This window comes from Colobus angolensis, unplaced genomic scaffold, assembly GCF_000951035.1.
Source record: "Colobus angolensis palliatus isolate OR3802 unplaced genomic scaffold, Cang.pa_1.0 Scaffold424, whole genome shotgun sequence".
Lineage (NCBI taxonomy): Eukaryota > Metazoa > Chordata > Mammalia > Primates > Cercopithecidae > Colobus > Colobus angolensis.
In genome coordinates, this window is record NW_012117644.1 from 933688 (window position 1) to 951892 (window position 18205).

The window sequence follows — 18205 nt, forward strand, 5'->3', positions numbered from 1 at the left end:
TTTTTTTTTTTTTTTTGTATTTTTGGTAGAGACCACGTTGGCCAGGCTGGTCTTAAACTCCTGACCTCAAGTGATCTGCCTGCCTGGGGCTCCCAAAGTGCTGGGATTACAGGTGTGAGCCACCATGCCCGGCCCTGTAACTAACATTTGATAGTGCTTTACAATTTCAAAGCACTTTTTAAAAACAGAGATGAGGTCGCAGTCTGTCGCCCAGGCTAGAGTGCAGTGCCATGATCACAACTCACTGCAGCCTCATCCTCCTCGGCTCAACCAGTTTTCCCATCTCAGTCTCTGGAGTAGCTGGGACTACAGGCATGCTCCACCTTGCCTGGCTATTTTTTTATTTTTATTTTTAGTAGAGACAAGGTCTCACTGAGTTTCCTAGGCTGGTCTCGAACTCCTGAACTCAAACAATCCTCCTACCTCAGCCTCCCAAAGTGTTGGGATTCCAAGTGTGAGCCATTACACCTGCCTTGGAGCACTTTCATAAACATCCTTATTTGTACTATACATGCAGCATTTCATGAACATGTATTATATACCAGGAAATGGGCTCCGTACACCTCTCTTGTCTCAAAGAGGTGATTTGACTTATCTGAGGTTACCCAGCTACTAAAACATCACTTAATCCATATTGAGTTTTTTGACCTAAAATTTCATGTCCCTTTCACTATGTCTCTCTCCTTTATGATCAGTGCAAACCCTGGAGAATGGAACTGTGTGTATTCTTTAAGACAGCACTAGAAGGAAGATGTTTGGGTCCTTTCTGTAGCCTGAGAAACCATCACTGCTTGTCTGGCCACAGCAAGGAGGCACGGGCAGAGAAGGACCTTGACTTTCCTCCCGAGGGCTCAGCAGGGTTGGTAGTAACCTAGTCAGCTCTCAGGATCCACACAGACTTGTGCTACTTATTCAGGCAGATTGCTAACTTGTTCATTAGCTCCCATCAGAGATACAGTAGTGGCTCCTGATGATGGGAACCCATTCTTGTAGCCTTTAAAAGGCTCTGGTTTGGCCAAGCAGCAGCGGTTTATGCTTGTAATCCCAGCACTTTGGGAGGCTGAGGTGGGAGGATCCCTTGAGCCTAGGAGTTGGAGGCCAGCCTGGGCAACATTGCAAGACCCTGTCTCTAAAGAAAAAAAAAAAAAAAAAAGGCCCTGGTTCATTCAGGAAACCGTCTTTCTTGCTGAGTCTAGTAACTGGGATCCATCATGTACACTGTTCTGTATTGGCTCCTGGGGCACACTACTGCTCCTTCAGGAACATGAACAACCCCATTCTACTTCACCACCACCACACACTTGTATCCAACTCAAAAGGTACTTCTTAAGTGCCTCTCTCCTTTCCCTTCTCCCTCAGAAGAAAATTCATTTCAGAAGCAAATTCATTATACATCATTTCATTTTTGGCTTGTGGATAGGAACAAAGCTGTATTCAGACTAACCAGGCCCAGGTACAAAAAACCCGTAGCTCATTCTACCTCGGATTTGTCTCTTGATTTCTGTTTCTGAACAGCTAGCCTTCCTGCCTGTTAATCTTCTGAGCATAGTTGTGTTTAATACTTTTTACTTCCTCATTTGAGGTGACATAGCTGTCTAAGGTCAGCTGTGCTCCTTCTGTGAGGCAGAAACTGCCTTTTTAGGAATCTTTTCCTTGGTCTGAGACCGTGAAAATACAAAGCACAGCCGGGCGTGGTGGCTCACGCCTGTAATCCCAGCACTTTGGGAGGCTGAGGCAGGCGAATCATGAGGTCAGGAATTCGAGACCAGCCTGGCCAATGTGGTGAAACCCCATCTCTACTAAAAAAAATATAAAAATTAGCCAGGTGTGGTGGTGGGCACCTGTAGTCCCAGCTACTCAGGAGGCTGAGGCAGAAGAATCGCTTGAACTCGGGAGGCAGAGGTTGCAGTGAGCCAAGGTCGCGCCACTGCACTCCAGCTTGGGTAACAGAGCAAGACTCCATCTCCAGAAAAAAAAAAGAAAATACAAAGCACTACTTCTCGAGTATATGGAGGCATTTCTGCAGTTTAAGGGAGTGAGCAGCTTTGAATAGTAACCGAAGTTGCTCAGTAAGTCCTGAGCCAAGACCGTGGTGTCCCCACTGATGTGAGAATAAAGGATTCTTGTGATCCAGTGACCACTGAGGCCAGAATCTCTGTGTCAGCTGCACTAACTTTCTCTCCTTTCCCCAGGTTGGTTTATAAGTGGTTCCTGCTAATCTATAAAATCAGCTATGCCACTGGCATCGTTGGCTACATGGCTGTCATGTTTACCCTCTTTGGTCTTAACTTATTATTCAAGTGAGTACCCTTTGTTTTTGTTTTTGCTGGAGTTTGGGGACGAGTGGCGCTTGAGATGTACCTCTTGCTGCAAGTCATGGTTATTAACAGGAGGGACATAATATCCAGGATAGGAGACTTGGGTGCTGTGGAGGAATGGGAGAAGACAGGCTCTCCGTGATTTGTGCTGGCAGAAAGCAAGGAATGTCTGAATATATACAGTGTCAAAGTCCTAAATCATTTTATATTTTCCAAGGCTTTATATTTTAGTGGAAAAGTCTAGTAACCAAAGTAAGCATAATAGTTATTATAACCTGCTATCCATAATTCTATCACTTTAACAGAGCTGTTTTTCTCATCGGTATGTACTGTTCGTTTGCAACATCCACTCTGCATGAATGGCCTTATGTTCAACTAGGCCAGGGGTTGGCAAACTGTGCCCTCTGTGCCAAATAGCCCACTACCTGTTATTATGAAATGAAGTTTTACTGGAACATAGTCATGCTCATTCATTTATATATTGCCCGTGGCTGTTTTTCCACTAAAACAGCAGAGTTGAATAGTCGTGATAAAGATCATATGGGCTACAAAACCTAAAATATTTACCATCTGGCCCTTTATAGGAAAAGTTTGCTGACTCTTGGGCTAGACCATCAACCTACATGACCATGGTTGGCTACAGCTAGCAACAGATTTGACTTAGAAGGATACAAAACAAAAAGATAGAGCAGAGCAGTGTCTGCAGTCTTCACAGTAGACTCAGAGCTTTGGTGTGAGGGAATGAGATGACACAGACCGGTGTGGAAGCCACCCTGGCCTAGGAGGCCCATTCCCCCAGGAACACATCCAGTTTCAAGAATGTCCCAGTCCAGATGCGTTGTACTAATCACAGGTCATAATTAGTGTTTCCTGTAATATAGCTGACATTCGACAAGATTTCTCAGGAAACAGCTGTAGAAAGTTAAGCCATGGATGTTAAGTCCTGCTTCATTGTTGGGCACTTAGGTTGTTTCAATTTAGTACCGTCATAGATAACGCTGCTCTGTTGCTTCCTAAGGGTGCATTCCTAGGAATGGAATTTTGGCTATTGCCTCAGTTGTCATAAGCCTTCCAGAAGATCTCTGTTAGCTTACAGGTCTTCCTACCCCGAATTGAATCAGGTGCCAAGAAATCCTGAGCTCAAAGACTGGAGCGTACAGTGAGTCAGTGAGGCAGATGAGGGTGGAAATATGGTTTCTTGGATGAAATACTGGTGGCTGTGGACAGTGGATCACGAGGAGCCCTAAGCCTAGGACAGTGCACTGAAGCTAGAGATTTAGGATTCAAATTTAAGATGATGAATGGAATGATCACTGGTCTCTTCCCTGAGCCTAGGCAGGAGTAGGAGTCTCTGAAAGGAGTTTATTTTAGGACAAGTAAAAATAAATCCTGGCCAGGTATGGTGGCTCTCACTTGTAATCCCAGCTATTTGGGAGGCTGAGGCAGGAGGACTGCTTGAGGCCAGGAGTTCAAGACCAAGCTGGACAACATATTGAGACCCTCAACTCTAAAAAAAAGAAAAAAAGAAAATTAGCTGGGTGTAGTGGCGTACACCTCTATCCCCAGCTACTCAGGAGGCTGAGGTGGGAGGATTGCTTGAGCCCAGAAGTTCAAGGCTGCAGTGAGCTATGATTGTGCCACTGCATTCCAGCCCAGGTGACAAAGGGAGACCCCCATCTCAAAAAAAATATAAATAAAATAAATCCTATTTTATATAGTGAGAGCACACTCATGAAATTCTTTCTTCCGGGGGTAGTACAGGCTGAAAGAATAAACAGGCTCCTGAAGGGTTTAGATGAATTCATCACTGTAGAGTCAAACACATCTTGTCGAAGAAAACAGATATCTCCTGGAAACTTTCTAACCTGTGTGGTTAAAAAAAAAATCAAGATTCTGTATTATGGGTTTTTTTTTTCTTTTTTTTTTGAGATGGAGTCATGCTTTATCACCCAGGCTAGAGTGCAGTGGCTCACTGCAACCTCCACCTCCCGAGTAGCGGGTTCAAATGATTCTCCTGCCTCAGCCTCCTGAATAGCTGGGACTACAGGCGTGTGCCACCACACCCGGCTACTTTTTGTATTTTTAGTAAGGATGGGGTTTCACCATGTTGGCCAGGCTGGTTTTGAACTGACTTCAGGTGATCCACCTGCCTTGCTATTCAGGAGGCTGAGGCAGGGTTCATTTGAACCCGCTACTCGGGAAGTGGAGGTTGCAGTGAGCCACTGCACTCTAGCCTGGTACAAGAGGGAAAACTCCTACCCTGTCCCACCCTGTTTGCCTGGGGAGGGGGCCAGGTCTCAGGTAGTGAGCATGCTTTGTGCTCAGTTGTCATAAGTCGAGACAATCTCAGAAGGAGGGGCATGTGGCCACTGGGATAATTTTCACTCTCTGCTCCGGTGACACCCAGATTCTGGCATGCCCTTTTCTCCTTATGGATAGCTCAGCTGCTTCAACTTGGGTGGCTAGCTGGAGGAGAGACAGCCCAGCAAGGCAGCTCACTTAAGGTCTGGCACTTACCAACAGTGGAGTCCCCAACATGTAGGTCCCAAGGAGCCCAGGTCCTGGGCAGCTGCCAGTCATTGCCACCAGTTAGGGGAGGCAAGGACTAAGAGCAGAGTGAGGAAAAGGGGTAGGAGGGGATACTGTAGCTTGGTCTTTGCAGCCTACAGTGCTAGCCTCCTCAAGAGGTGTTCATGGGCCATGTAAAAATAGGCAGCAGACTGGATTTGGTCATAGTTTGCCCACACTTGCTCTAGCCTTTGGGCCTTCTCGCTTTGGGCCCTGCTTTGTGTGTCCCAGAGTAGTAATCCAAAGAAGATATGGCTCAGGGTGGGTCTTTCTAGCTCTAATACTTCCCTTGCAGGATCAAACCAGAAGATGCCATGGACTTTGGCATCTCCCTTCTCTTCTATGGCCTCTACTATGGAGTTCTTGAACGGGACTTTGCAGAAATGTGTGCAGACTACATGGCATCTACCATAGGGGTGAGTTCATCCGGGTTCTTAAATACTTAATAGACTGTTGACACCTCCAAATTGTTTAAGTTGACGTCACTTGTTTAATGGACGAGAAAGGCACTAAGAGGTGAGATAAGCCAAATAAAATTCTTCAAGATGTGCGTATGCATGGACATTCCTTCCTTAAAGTTTGGAAAGCAATACAGCCATAAAAAAGGATAAAACCATGTCCGTTGCAGCAACATGCTAGCTGGAGGCCTTTAGTGTAAACCAGTTAATGTAGGAACAGAAAACTAAATACTGCATGTTCTTTCTTATAAGTGGGAACTAAACGTTGGTTATTCATGGACATAAAGATGGCAGCAATAGACACTGGGAGCTACTAGAGGAGGAGGGAGTGGGGACAGTGGTTGAAAAACTATCTGTTGGGTGCTGTGCTGACTACATGGGCAACAGGATCATTCATACCCCAGACCTCAGTATCACGCAGTATACCCATGAAACAAACCTGCACATGTACCCTCTGAATCTAAAATAAAAGTTGAAATTATTTTTTAAAAAAATTAGCCAAATCTCAGATGTAACTATAATTTTTCTCTTTAGGGCCATTATAGGAAGGAGTCACTTTATCCAGCAGGAAGTTAACATTCATTCAGTAAATACTTTGTAATGCCTGCTATGTGTCTAGACACATAGCTATGTGCCCGAATTACAAAAGTGTACAAAAATAAATATTGTTTTTGCCCAGATAAACTGGGTGGGAGAGATGGCTATTATAGTAACAAACACAGATAAAAATAAAATTACAACTTTAATAAGCGTTATGTAGGAAAGGTTCATGATGCTGTGAACACATGTAGTAATGTCATTTGACCTAGTCTCGGGGCTCAAAGATGACTTCCTTGAAAAAGTGACTGTGGAGCTGACTTGAACAATGAGTAGGAGTTAAGTGGATGAAGTGAGAACCAGGCAGAGGAAAAGAGCATTCATAAGAGTCCTATCATGGGAGATAGTGTGGGTGTTTTTGAGGAACTAAGACCAATGCGGTTGTATGGCCAAGAAGTGTCTGGAGAAGTAGTGACTAGACTAGAAAAAAGCCTGTAGGCCAAATTAAAGATTTTGATTTTTATACTAAAAATCCTGGGAGGGGCCGGGCACAGTGGCTCCCTTTGGAGGCCGAGGCAGGCAGATCGCTTGAGCCCAGGAGTTCAAGACCAGCCTGAGCAACATAGTGAGACCCCATCTCTACAAAAAAATGAGAAAAAAAAAAAATTAGCCGGGCGTGGTGGCACATGCCTGTAGTCCCAGTTACTTCGGAGACCAAGGTGGGAGGTCACTTGAGCCTAGAAGTTTCAAGGCTGCCGTGAGCTTGTTTATGCCACCAAACTATAGCCTGGGCAACAGAGCAAGATGTTGTCTCTAAATAAGTAAAAATTCACAAAGTGTACAATAATCATGTAAAGGCACAACAATAAATGATGGGGCACAAAAGTGCCTAGTCCGTATTTGGTTATTGTTTTTGAACTGCACAGTGGTAGGAGTTGCTCCTTACAATTTTTACTTTGTGAACTTTTATTCCTTGACTTAACCCACAACAGCTACAACAGCAGCCACTGTCACTCACTGCTTTACCAAAAATTGGGGAAGTTTTCATACTTGCTTTATTAATCTTTAACTGTATGTGTAAAGCTGCACATTTCATTTCAACATTTAATATTAAAAGTGTTTTGAGTCTTTATTTAAGGGACAATTTGGTGTCTCTTAAATAGAGGTTTGGTGATGTCTTTGTGACAGAAATATGACACAGGAAATGAACTCATCAATTAGCCAGTGGTATAATTGGTTTTGTTATATGTCATTTCACTTAAAGTTACAGTTTCCAAGAAACTATCAATGAAGTTAAGAGAGGGCATACTGTATTTGAGAAGTATTTTGGAGGTAAGTTAACAGGACTTAGATATAGTTTGGTTCTGAAGACTGAAGGGAAAAATATGAAAGAAATGTAGCTCTCTCAGCTGAGATTTCTGATTTGGCAACTGCTTGGATGGTAGTACCTTTCACTGGGATAGGAAATGCTGCAAGAGGAGCAGGTGGACATCACGAAGAGATGCTGAAATATGAGTAAATTAACAACCAATTTGAGAAATGCAAGTAAATATTTCTAATTTTTTTTTCAGAATGGAAATATATCTTTGTTGTTTTGCTGTTTATAAAAGAAATATGTTCTCTTTGTAATTATTTAAGCAACACAGAAGTGCTCTCTGTCTGAGTGTCATCCCCCAAGACCCCACCCCAAGAAGGAGTATTTCCATCACCTTCGGTAACTTTAATCTAGTACCGTTTAAGGCCAGGGACTTTTTCTCTCGGTATCATGGGAATATTCTAATTTTTTTCTCTACTGGATCAAATTGAAAACAGTACATTGGATCACTTAAAAACAGTTTATTAGGTTCCTTTTTGAACAACTGTCTTGTGTTTTACCTTCATTTCCCTCTTACCTATTTGTGTAGACATTGGATCTTCCTTTAACCAGTTTGCTCCCCAGAAGAGATTTCTAGACCATGTCGCCATTTTGACCATTTTGAAGTATACAGTTCAGTGCCTTAATTATGTTTGCAGAATTCTGCAACATTGTCACTGTCTAATTCCAAAATTTTTCATCATTTCAAACAAACTCTGCCCATTAAGCAGTAACTCCTCATTACCCCTCCCCGCAGCCCCTGGTTTACCTCTGATATGCTTTCCATCTCTGTGAACACGCCTGTTGTAGATATTTCTTGTAAATGGGATCCTACAAGATTTGTGCCTTTGTCTCTGGCTTCTTTCACTTAGCGCGGTGTTTTCAGAGTTCATGCGTGTACAGAATGTGTCATTCCTTTTTATGGCTGGATAGTGTTCCATCGTGTGTGACACTGCATTCGGTTTATTCATTTATCTGTCGATAGGCACTTGGGTTGTTTCCACTTTTTGGCTACTGTGAGTAATGCTTGAGCACTGGTGTTTAAGTGTGTTTAGTCCCTAGTTTCATATCTTTTGGGTTTTTACCGAGAATGGAATTGCTCGGTCATTTGGTAAATCTATGTTTAACTTTTTGAGGACATGCCAAACTCTTTACTTTCTTAGTTATGATAATGCTTAAGTGAATATCTGTATTCATGAAACTTTTTTGACACTTCCTCTAATTTCTTTAAATTCCTTGAAGTGAGATTAATGGGTCAAAAGATGCAACAGTTTGAGACACCATGCTAAATGCTATCCGAAAGGCTTGAACCCCTTTTGCTGCTGCCATAGATGTCTGAGAATGCCCTTGTCACCAAACCAACATGGCACTTAATATTTCACTGTTTTAAATGTTGGAGAATATTGCTGTCCATTTCTGATGGAACCACAGTCTAGCGACAGAATGGCTTGCCTGACAAAGCTCCTGATCACCAGCCCTGAGTCCTTCTCCCTCCTCTTTCCCTTATCCTTTGGTGCTGATCTAGCCCAGTCTACAGGTCCTGTTACATCTAACTTCCCAACTGTCTCTAGTCCGGTCACTTCTCCCCATCTGCCCAGCAAAGATGATGTCATTTTGACTTGTAAAAGATGACCTTTTCTAAACAGTTAAAAAAAAAAAAAAAGTCCTCTAACTGTGGGCCTCCCCCTGCCACTGTGCCTCTTCTCTAGAAGTCCTGAGGCTTCTGTGGAGCTTCCTACTTTGGCTGCTTCTCACCGCTTTTCCTATCTTTCCTTCCTGCTATTCTCCTTCAGTTCTACAGCGAGTCGGGCATGCCTACCAAACATCTTTCAGACAGCGTGTGTGCTGTGTGTGGGCAGCAGATCTTTGTGGACGTCAGTGAAGAGGGGATCATTGAGAACACGTATAGGCTGTCCTGTAATCATGTGTATCCTGCCTGGAGCTCCTGGGCCACATCTCTCCTGCAACCTGCACACTCCAGTGAGGGAGAGAAAGGGGGTGGTCATGACCCTAGGTGTGCTGTCCAGACCCTTGAGTGTAGGAGAGCCACGAGAGGGCTGCCTTCCCCACGCTTTCCCACAGATCAGAGCCACTCTTAGGTAAACAGCAGTTACAACCTGGCTGGGTCTGAGAGGAACCTGAGGCTGCAGCTAGTGAGGCTGTGCTAGCTTACCTGAGATCTGACCAGTCACAGGGGAAGAGGACCCTCTAATGGGATCCCTCAGTTTAGCATCAAATCCCCTATTCTGAATAACACTTCTAATATTTATCATGTATTTACCCAGCTCCCATTCTGTGCCTATGTTGAGAGAGCCATGTGTTGTCTCCATTTTGCCCCGTAACAATCTTGTGAGACAGGGATCATTATCCTTACTTTACATGTGAGGAAACAGGTTCAGACAGAGGGACTTGCCCAACATTACAGAGCTGATAAAGCGTGAAGGCTGGATTTGAATTTTTTAAAGACTGGCCTGGGGCTGGAGTGCCGCCCTGGCTCTCACCATTTCCCTTGACCAGCGGTGCTCAGCTTCCACGAGTTCTGCATCCGCGGCTGGTGCATCGTGGGAAAGAAGCAGACGTGTCCCTACTGCAAAGAGAAGGTAGACCTCAAGAGGATGTTCAGCAATCCGTATCCTTTATTGGGGTCCTTGTTGGGAGTGGGCTGTGGGAAGAAAGTACTGGCCAGTGTGACCTGCATTTGGGTCCTCCTGGGGCCCTCACTTCTGCTTTCAACCTATTCTTAGCCTCCTTGCAGCTATTGTCACCGACGGACAGATTTGTGTCAGCCTTAGGCTATATTTTCTTACACTGGCAGTTCCTTCTTAGAGAATGTGTTACAGGAGGCCATCCCTGCATGTTAGTCGTGGGGAACTAGGATTTCTCTCTCTACCTCTCTCAGGGCTGCCCTGCCTCCCATACCAGTCCCCTCTGTTTGCCTCCCGCATTCTCTGCGTTCAGCTCTACTCCAACGGACAGGCTGTGAGGAGGAAGAGGAGGGCGAGGGCAAAGTTGGGAGTAGGCTGAGTAGGAAGTGAGGCTAGGCCCTTCCAGAAAGCCTCCATTCCTCTAGGCTGTGGAGCAGCTGGAAAGTGGGGCAGACCCAGGGAGCCCCACCACCCATGCTAGATCACTCCTGGCAGCTCTTGCACAGAGCCTCTTTTCTTTAACACACTGACAGCTGGGAGAGGCCTCACGTCATGTATGGGCAACTGCTGGACTGGCTTCGATACTTGGTAGCCTGGCAGCCTGTCATCATTGGCCTAGTCCAAGGCATCAACTACATTCTAGGCCTGGAATAGTGACGAAGAGCATCAGTGGAGAACCCACCCCACACGCCGTGGAGCTCAGGGCACTCTCCTGCCTGCCCACAAAGACCTTCTGGGTGGGAAAGACTCAAAGGGGCGCTTGGGCCACTCAGGACCCCTCCGGTTGTGTCGGACTGGGGAGGGATATGATGGAGACCCAGCCAGTGGGGCTGTCAGCAGTGGGGGGCTTTTTAAAGGAAAACTATTTTGATGAATATATTTTAAAAACCTTTTTTTTTTTTTTTTTATTGTGGAGCATAGGAATTTCCCCCCTCCAGGCTTCACCCTCCCTGCCTAAGCAGGGTGGGGGCAGAGCCTTGACATTTTTGGTTTAAAGGAGCCTTCTCATCTCTGGCCAAGAACACTGCTGGGCTCCCAGGTAGCTGAAGACCTCAGCCCACCCACTCCCTTCTCCTTCCCTGTGTGGGGCTCAAGCCTGGTGCACTTAGTATAGAAGAGCGAATGTACTCAGGCTGGTGCCACGGGTGAGCACTGAGGTCCCAAGTGTCCTCCCTCCCCCACTGCCTGGGACAACAGGACAAGTGTTGTGTCTGACTCTGTCTCCCCCTGTCCAGGAGCTATGGGCCGGTTGAGGCAAGTGGAACCTTATCAGTGACTTGTCCAACAAGGGAAGCCTTGGGGCCTCAGAATTCATTGAAGATTTGTTTTGGGACAGCTGGAAGAATCAGCACCATGGATACTTGCCCGTGGGCAGGGCTGTGGTCAGCCAAGAATAGAGGTCATATAGTTGGGCCATGGGGCAGTTGTTGGCAGCCATGACTGACGGCCCCTTGTGCAAGCTCATTCTTCAGTGGATCCTTCAGTGGAGTGGTGACACGTGCCAGCGGTCACTCTGCCACATCACTTCTTTCTTGAAAGCCTAAGAGTGCGTATGCATGTGTGTGTGTCTGTATGTGTGTGTGCACGTGAGGCAGAAGAATATGACAGATGTCAACTTCTCCCTGTGTCAAATGATATGCCCTTGAAGCTGGCAGGGGATTCCCAGTCCAGGGAATATCCCTACATGATTTTTGTCATTCATGGGTCCTCCCTGGGCCTGCCAACAAGAGTGGTGGGTGGGTAGAGGGATAAGGCCCAAGTGAGTACAGGTTCTGAGAGGGGGCTTCTAGGAAGGCCCCAGCCCTAGTACTAGGCGACTTGAATAAAGTGGGAGGTCAAACATGAGCCTTTGGCATTGGGTTTCTAGGGAATATGACCCAGTAGGGCCTGCTCCTTCAAGGGCAGCAAGAACCAAGCAGGATGTTGTCACTCCCGTCTGAATAAAGCTCCATGAGCTGGGTTGGAAAGCTGAACATTTATCTTGCTTTCTTCTTCCCACCTCTTTCCCTGGAGTCTCCAGGAGTGTCTTGCCTTTGCTAACCCCCATCTGAGACCTGAGGGTCTGGGGATGGTTAGGCCTGCCTTTCTGCTGTTCCTGGCTGTTCCCCTGCCGGCATCCCTAGGAGTGGTGGAATGCCAGGCTCCTGTCCTGTGGCCTAAGGGGGCCTGGGGGCATCACTGGGCCTGCTTTCAGACTGAAGTTGCTCTATGTTCTCACTGCCTGAGGCCAGTGTCCTGCCACCACCTGCCTGCCTTAGGGCCATACTCAACTTCAGCTTCTCTTTCCCAGTGATGGCTTCCCATGGTACCCTGCTGTTTATGCCAGGCTGTTCCCCTCCTCAGAGAGGGGAATGGGGCTGGTCAAAGGACCCAGGGATCACCTTTTCACTTTTTTCCCCCACCCGCATGTCAGGCTCAGGTGAGAAACCGAGACCAGGCTGTCCAAAGCTCTTTTCATGTGTAACAGCCCTGAGTCCCTTGACCTCCCCTTGGCCTAACTCTGGCCTTGGTTCCACCAAGGCAGAGTCCTCTTGTCTCTTCCTACCATCCCCCACTGGACTGTGTCTCTCAGAAACCCCCAGGCAGCCTTGCCTCCTGACCTAATTCCTGGAGATACTGGTGTTCCTGGGAGGAATTTCCCCTGCATCTTATGTGCTAGAAGTCCCTGGGGCAAGAGGTAGGGGGAGGAATTGAGAGGAGGAAAAACGCGAACTCGATACCTAGAGAAGAAGGATGTGACTTGTAGTCTCCTATGTCTAAATTAGGAATATGAATCTGGTTTTTCTACAAGAAACTTGAGATCACAGCTGACTGTGTTCCTGATGCATCCACCAAACCCAGTTCCATCTGTGCGCCTCTCTGGCTCTGTCACCAGCCCTTGCACCCTCCTGATCACAGGAGTCACAAACCTCAGACGTGCAGCTCCTGTCCACACTTAATATATGCATGCACATTGGATCACCCAGCCCTGGTCTTTCTGCTTCCATGGATAACTGCATGACACTGAGAGTGCAAACCTCCTTAGATTTAGCATCCTAGGTTCCTCACATGCCTCACCCTGAAACCTGGCCCTCCTGCAGCCCCAGCACCATTTGTCCCATCAGTGACCAGATTCATATTCTGGTGTAGCCTCTGTTGCCGGAGCCAGTGCTGAACCGGTCCGCCTCTTCCCCGGGAAGTGCCCGCCCTCCCCTCCTGTTAGGGTTGTCTCTCGAGCTTGTGTGCCAGTTCCTGGGTTGGCCGTGAGAGTTCTACAGACAAGGGGGAAGTGCTCTCGGTGTATTTCCTGTGGTGGGTTCACATGCAGCTAGACACAGCTAACTTGAGTCTTGGAGCTCCTAGAGGGGAGCTTCTGGAAAGGAAGGCTCTTCAGGACCTCTTGGAAGCCAGGTAGGAGTCTGGAACTACTAGTGAACCTAGACTTGTAGCTCTGGCCAGTGGGGCTAGGATGAGAGACGGAGGGTGTGATGGTGGGTGCTGGGAGATGCAGCCGACCTTGGGGCTGGTGGCTGGGGGAGCCTGGGAAAGGCCAGGATGTGGATGGGCTGGTATGGCATTGAGCCTGAAATGGTCCAACTTGGGGTCCCCAGTGCCTAGGAAAGTTGTCCCCTTGAATATTAGTGTGAAGGTGAAGGAGGAAGCAGATGCCTGTTCATACGGAAACAAAGACCTGGCTGTGAAGGGGGGAGGTGAACACCAAAGTCCTGACACTTGGATGGGACAGAATTGATCTGTGAGAGACTCTTATCTAGTTCACACCTAGGTGACCCTGGGGGTGGCGTGGGGGTAGAGATCCCAGTCTGGTATCATCTGGAGAGTAGGGGTCCCAAGAGCTGAAGGTTTCTGGCCACTGAACTTTGGCTAAAGCAGAGGTGTAACAGCTGCTCAGGATTCCCTGGTTAAAAAGTGAAAGTGAAATAGAGGATGGGGGCAGTGCTTTCCCAGAAGGATTGCTCGGCATCCTGCCCTTCCCAGAAGCAGCTCTGGTGCTGGAGAGAGCACTGCCTCCCTGTGTGACTGGGTGAGTCCATATTCTCTCTTTGGGTCTCAGTTTTGCTTTCCCTAATGAAGGGGTAAGATTGGACTAGGTAAGCATCTTACAACCATTTGTGGTCATGAGAGCTGGGGTGGGGAAAGATTGTCACTTGATGACCCCCCAGCTCTGTTTCTGAGTGCCCAAAGAGCTCCAGGCTATGCTACGGGAGGAAAAGCCAGCTACTGAGAAAAAGCGGGAGTGGTTTACCATTCTCCTCCCCCACCTTTCACCAGAGAAGAGGACATTGTCACAGATAAAGAGCCAGCTCACCAGCTCCTGACACATGCATCATGACCATGAGACACAACTGGACACCAGGTAGGCCTTGGGGCTACGCATGGGCAGGAGGGGTAGGGTGAGGTCTATGAACAGAATGGAGCAATGGGCTAACCAGGAGCCTTCACCCCAAGGCAAACGCCACCCAACAAACCTAGTGCTGCTGCTTTAAGAACCTGGGCGGATGCTGTGGCTCTGGCTCCATTCTAAAGCTCCTCTGTACTCTATTCAATAAGGGGCTAAAGGGGTGGGTGCTGAGGTGCCCCTCTTCCCACTCGGATTCCCTGGCTGGAGCCCAGACATGTCTGGGCTGGAGTTACATCCTTACCCGGGCAGCCCACTCTGTCTCCAGTCCAGATACGAGCCAGGATGCTGAGCGCTCCCAGCAGCCCAGCCGCTGACCTGTGACTATCCTTTCCTCAGGCCTCAGCTTCTTGTGGGTCCTGCTTCTGTGTGCTCACATCATCACTTTTCTGGTCAGAGCCACACCTGTCTCGCAGACCACCACAGCTGCCACTGCCTCATCTAGAAGCACAAAGGACCCTTGCCCCTCCCAGCCCCCAGTGTTCCCAACAGCTAAGCAGTGTCCAGCATTGGAAGTGACCTGGCCAGAGGTGGAAGTGCCACTGAGTAAGAAGCACAGTGGTCAAGGGTGGGCTATGGGCACAGAGGTTCCCAGGGTTGGGTTGACTCCTGAGCGCCAGCCCCCTTCTGCCATGCACTACCAGCTGGGCCAGCTGGACTGAGCATGCACCATTCTCCCTTCCCAACCCACTGTCATGGGTGTAGGCTTGGCACAGCTCCCAAGATGCTCCCTATGAAGTAGGATAGAGAACTCAAGACATAAGTAATGGTCACAGACCTCCCAGAGCCTTGGTTGCAGTGGACTCCAAGGCCAGCCCCACCACCCAGAGCCTGCTGGCCTCTGGCCATCTCAGAGGAGCAGCAGCCATCCAGCACTGCCTCTGTCACCTGGGTTCCCAAGTCACCGAGGCTGGGCACTAGAAAAGGTCATCCTGAGGAGACAGGTTCAGTAGAGGAGTCATTACGTGAACCAAGGACCCTTCCTCACATTCCCCATGTTTAGGGCTAGGGCCTCTCAGAGACAACTGCACTTCCCCTTTAACGGACATTCCCACCTGGGTGGTGTGCAGAGCAGTTCTCTAGGTTCCAGATTCATGGGGACTGAGGGGAGCTGGCACGGAGGGCACAGCAGAGCAGGGCAGGGGAAGGGCCTGCTCTTCGGAAGGGCTAACTGCTGCCTGTGTTCCTAGATGGAACGCTCACCTTATCCTGTACGGCCTGCAGCCGCTTCCCCAACTTCAGCATGCTCTACTGGCTGGGCAATGGTTCCTTCATTGAGCACCTCCCAGGCCAGCTGTGGGAGGGGAGCACCAGGTGAGGGTCGCAGCAGCCAGGTGGGTGGGAAGGCCTTCTGCGGCCCTCTCATGACCTTTCCTTCCCCTTCGTTCCAGCCGGGAACATGGGAGCACAGGTACGCAGCTGTGCAAGGCCTTGGTGCTGGAGCAGCTGACCCCTGCGCTGCACAGCACCAACTTCTCCTGTGTGCTCATGGACCCCAAACAGGTTGTCCAGCGTCACGTCATCCTGGCCCAGCTCTGGGTGAGGAGCCCAAGGAGAGGCCTCCAGCAACAGGAGGAGCTCTTCTTCCATATGTGGGGAGGAAAGGGTGGGCTCTGCCAGAGCAGTCTCTAAACTAATGCCCAGCATTCCTCAAGGTCAGCCAGACAAAAAGGAACTTGGGTCTTGGGCAGGGGAGGCGTGGCCTGGGGCAAAGTGATGAGATATCCCTCGTTTCCTTGGCCTGATCCTTGTCTGCCTTCACTTCCCTAGGCTGGGCTGAGGACAACCTTGCCCCCCACCCAAGAAGCCCTGCCCTCCAGCCACAGCACAGGGCCACAGCAGCCCACAGCAGGAGGGTTAAGACTCAGCACAGGGCCAGCAGCAGCACGACCTTGACCAGAGCCTGGGTCCTACCCGTCTACCTGAAGTGAACAGTCCCTGACTGCCTACAGGCTGTGTGGGCGAGCAACGCACTCCCTCCTCCTCTGCTTTGGGTCCCTTCTCTCACCAAATTCAAACTCCATTCCCACCTACCTAGAAAATCGCAGCCTCCTTAAAATAATGCCTCCTCCTCCTTCTGGCATTTTCTCTCTACCTACCCATTAGCTTTCCTAACGTCCTACTCCTCACACTGCTCTACTGCTCAGAAACCACCAAGACTGTTGATGCCTTAGCCTTGCACTCCAGGGCCCTACCTGCATTTCCCACATTGACTTTCCGGACGCCTCCAACTATTCTTGCTTTCCCCAGACAGCTCCCACTCCCATGTCTCTGCTCATTTAGTCCCGTCTTCCTCACCATCCCAGCAGGGGAACTCTGAAGCCTGGTTGAAACGCCACCTCTTCAATGAAGTCACCCTTGTTCAGCTCTGGCCACATTCTGCAGACTTCATGTCTTCTTGCTGTATGCTGTTTTTTTGTTGTTTTCCTTCACTCTAATGGGCTGATCCAGGGAAGGGATGGGGGCAGTGGCTGCTTCGGCTCCACACTGTATCTGTGTCATCCCCACATGGGTCCTCATAAAGGATTATTCAATAGAGGCATCCTGACATCTTTTCATTTAGGCTTCAGTTCCACTCCCAGGAACTTTGCCTGTCCCAGGAGGGAGTATGGGAGAGAGGGACTGCCACACAGAAGCTAAAGACAAAACCTGCTTCAGGGGAACACAGGCTCTTGAAAAAGAAGAGAGAATAGCCCGTAATGCTCCCCAGGAGCAGAGGCCAGTAATGGAGACTGGGAAGACCCTGGAAAGATGCACCCCCAGGAAAAGGGATGAGAGAAAGGAGGTGGTCTGGAAGACTCAGTGGGGACAAGGTAGGCTCCAAAGAGCCTAGATTTCCCCTCCTTTTCCCACACAGATCAAGGCAACTCAGTACTCACGGGAGAAAAATAGACTTTATTTACAAGTAATAACATTTAGAAAAAGATCCATCCCCGGCCCTTAAAAACCTTCCCATCACTCCAAATCCCACCCCAGTGCAAGTCTGGGGAAGGTAGGGTGTGAGCTGCCGCTGAAGGCTGTCCCCCCAACCCCACTCCTGAGACACAGGCCCATCGTCCCGGGAAAGAGCATCCTCTAGCAGGTGCTCCCACCAGGTCAGACCCAGTCCTGAACTTCAAGAGTGAGGGCCCCTGCTAGGCCCAGCCTCCAGGAGAGCAGGAACCAGGGCCTACTCCTCTTATGGTCCCTTCTAGATCCAGAGGCTAAGAGGAAGACTGGCCAGGCCCAAGGACCCAGCCATCAAAACCAGCCTCAAATCTGGTTGTGATGGAGAAGTGACTTTGCTTTAAGAAAAAAGGAGGCAAAGTAGGGAGAGCGCCCACACTGTCCATGCTCCAGGCCTCCTGGGCCAGCTCTGAGAAGTTGCCAGTGAAGGTCCGGGGACCAGGTCAGGGTGCAGGCAGGCATCACTGTCTCTAGGGGTTTGGCTACTGTTGGCCTGGGAGCTGAGAGAAGGCACTGAGAGGGACAGTAGAAGGAGAACCAGGTGAGGTCAGCATCAGGGACACAGGTGGGGCCACTCGCTGGTACTGGCCTTTTAATGCTTTGCCTGAAAGAGACAGTCACAAGGCCAGATGAGAACTTGGGATGCCAACCTGCACTCACAGGTTCGGAAGACCTCTTCCTGCTCCCACGCCCCCATCTGGATCCCCTCCCTTGTGAGCCCCGGGGTTATGAGGTACTGGCTGTGCCTGAGCAGCTCTGGGTGCTCTCCATAAGAATGGGGCCATCTGTCTTCTCTCCTTGGTAACGAGTAGCTACCAGGACAGCGACACCTCTTACTCCGCACCCTCCGGCAGCCTGGCGTGGTCCTGTCTTGGATGCTACTCCGTGGGGCAGTCTAGGGGGCGCCCATGCTCCCATCGGGCAGTCTAGGGGGCGCCCATGCTCCCATCGGGCAGTCTAGGGGGCGCCCATGCTCCCATCGG

At 49.1% G+C, this 18205-nt stretch overlaps 3 protein-coding genes across 11 annotated transcripts in view; 2 read left to right on the forward strand and 1 right to left on the reverse strand.

Annotated features, from left to right (window-relative positions):
- RNF121 (ring finger protein 121) overlaps positions 1 to 11853 on the forward strand; it is a 69314-nt gene extending 57461 nt beyond the window's left edge. For 2 of the 3 annotated variants that reach the window (XM_011956768.1, XM_011956769.1), the window contains 5 exons: positions 2193 to 2300; positions 5182 to 5302; positions 9029 to 9162; positions 9763 to 9864; positions 10414 to 11853. In XM_011956768.1, coding sequence (XP_011812158.1) covers positions 2193 to 2300; positions 5182 to 5302; positions 9029 to 9162; positions 9763 to 9864; positions 10414 to 10534 — 586 coding nt within the window. In that variant the 3' untranslated portion in view covers positions 10535 to 11853. Of the gene's footprint in view, positions 1 to 2192; positions 2301 to 5181; positions 5303 to 9028; positions 9163 to 9752; positions 9865 to 10413 lie in introns of all 3 variants that reach the window. The other variant, XM_011956770.1, reaches the window with a different exon arrangement.
- Positions 11854 to 12793: 940 nt separating this feature from the next.
- Positions 12794 to 16982, forward strand: IL18BP (interleukin 18 binding protein). Of its 6 annotated transcripts, XM_011956784.1 has the most exons (8): positions 13163 to 13270; positions 13471 to 13613; positions 13856 to 13901; positions 14150 to 14234; positions 14616 to 14822; positions 15467 to 15590; positions 15668 to 15815; positions 16047 to 16815. In XM_011956784.1, the coding sequence occupies exons 4-8, from the start codon at positions 14207 to 14209 to the stop codon at positions 16170 to 16172; spliced, it is 633 nt and encodes a 210-aa protein (XP_011812174.1). In that variant the 5' UTR covers positions 13163 to 13270; positions 13471 to 13613; positions 13856 to 13901; positions 14150 to 14206; the 3' UTR covers positions 16173 to 16815. The 6 variants fall into 6 exon arrangements, 5 of the variants coding, with proteins under 5 accessions (XP_011812171.1, XP_011812173.1, XP_011812174.1 ...); XM_011956783.1 differs by lacking the exon at positions 13856 to 13901 and having other exon boundaries at positions 13145 to 13270; positions 13502 to 13613; XR_001003419.1 differs by adding an exon at positions 16840 to 16982 and having other exon boundaries at positions 12794 to 14234; positions 16047 to 16231.
- A 169-nt stretch (positions 16983 to 17151) lies between these two features.
- The window catches only part of NUMA1 (nuclear mitotic apparatus protein 1), an 83805-nt gene continuing 82751 nt past the window's right edge, over positions 17152 to 18205 (reverse strand). For both annotated transcript variants that reach the window (XM_011956779.1, XM_011956780.1), the window contains exon 27: positions 17152 to 17826. In XM_011956779.1, the coding sequence (XP_011812169.1) occupies positions 17815 to 17826 (12 nt within the window). In that variant the 3' untranslated portion in view covers positions 17152 to 17814. The remainder of the gene's footprint in view (positions 17827 to 18205) is intronic.

Coding starts and splice junctions, on each gene's coding strand:
- IL18BP (XM_011956781.1), top strand. CDS start 14,207: ATGACCATGAGACACAACTGGACACCAG. Junction 14,823..15,466: donor AGAGGTGGAAGTGCCACTGA/GTAAGAAGCACA, acceptor CTGTGTTCCTAG/ATGGAACGCTCACCTTATCC. Junction 15,591..15,667: donor CTGTGGGAGGGGAGCACCAG/GTGAGGGTCGCA, acceptor CCTTCGTTCCAG/CCGGGAACATGGGAGCACAG.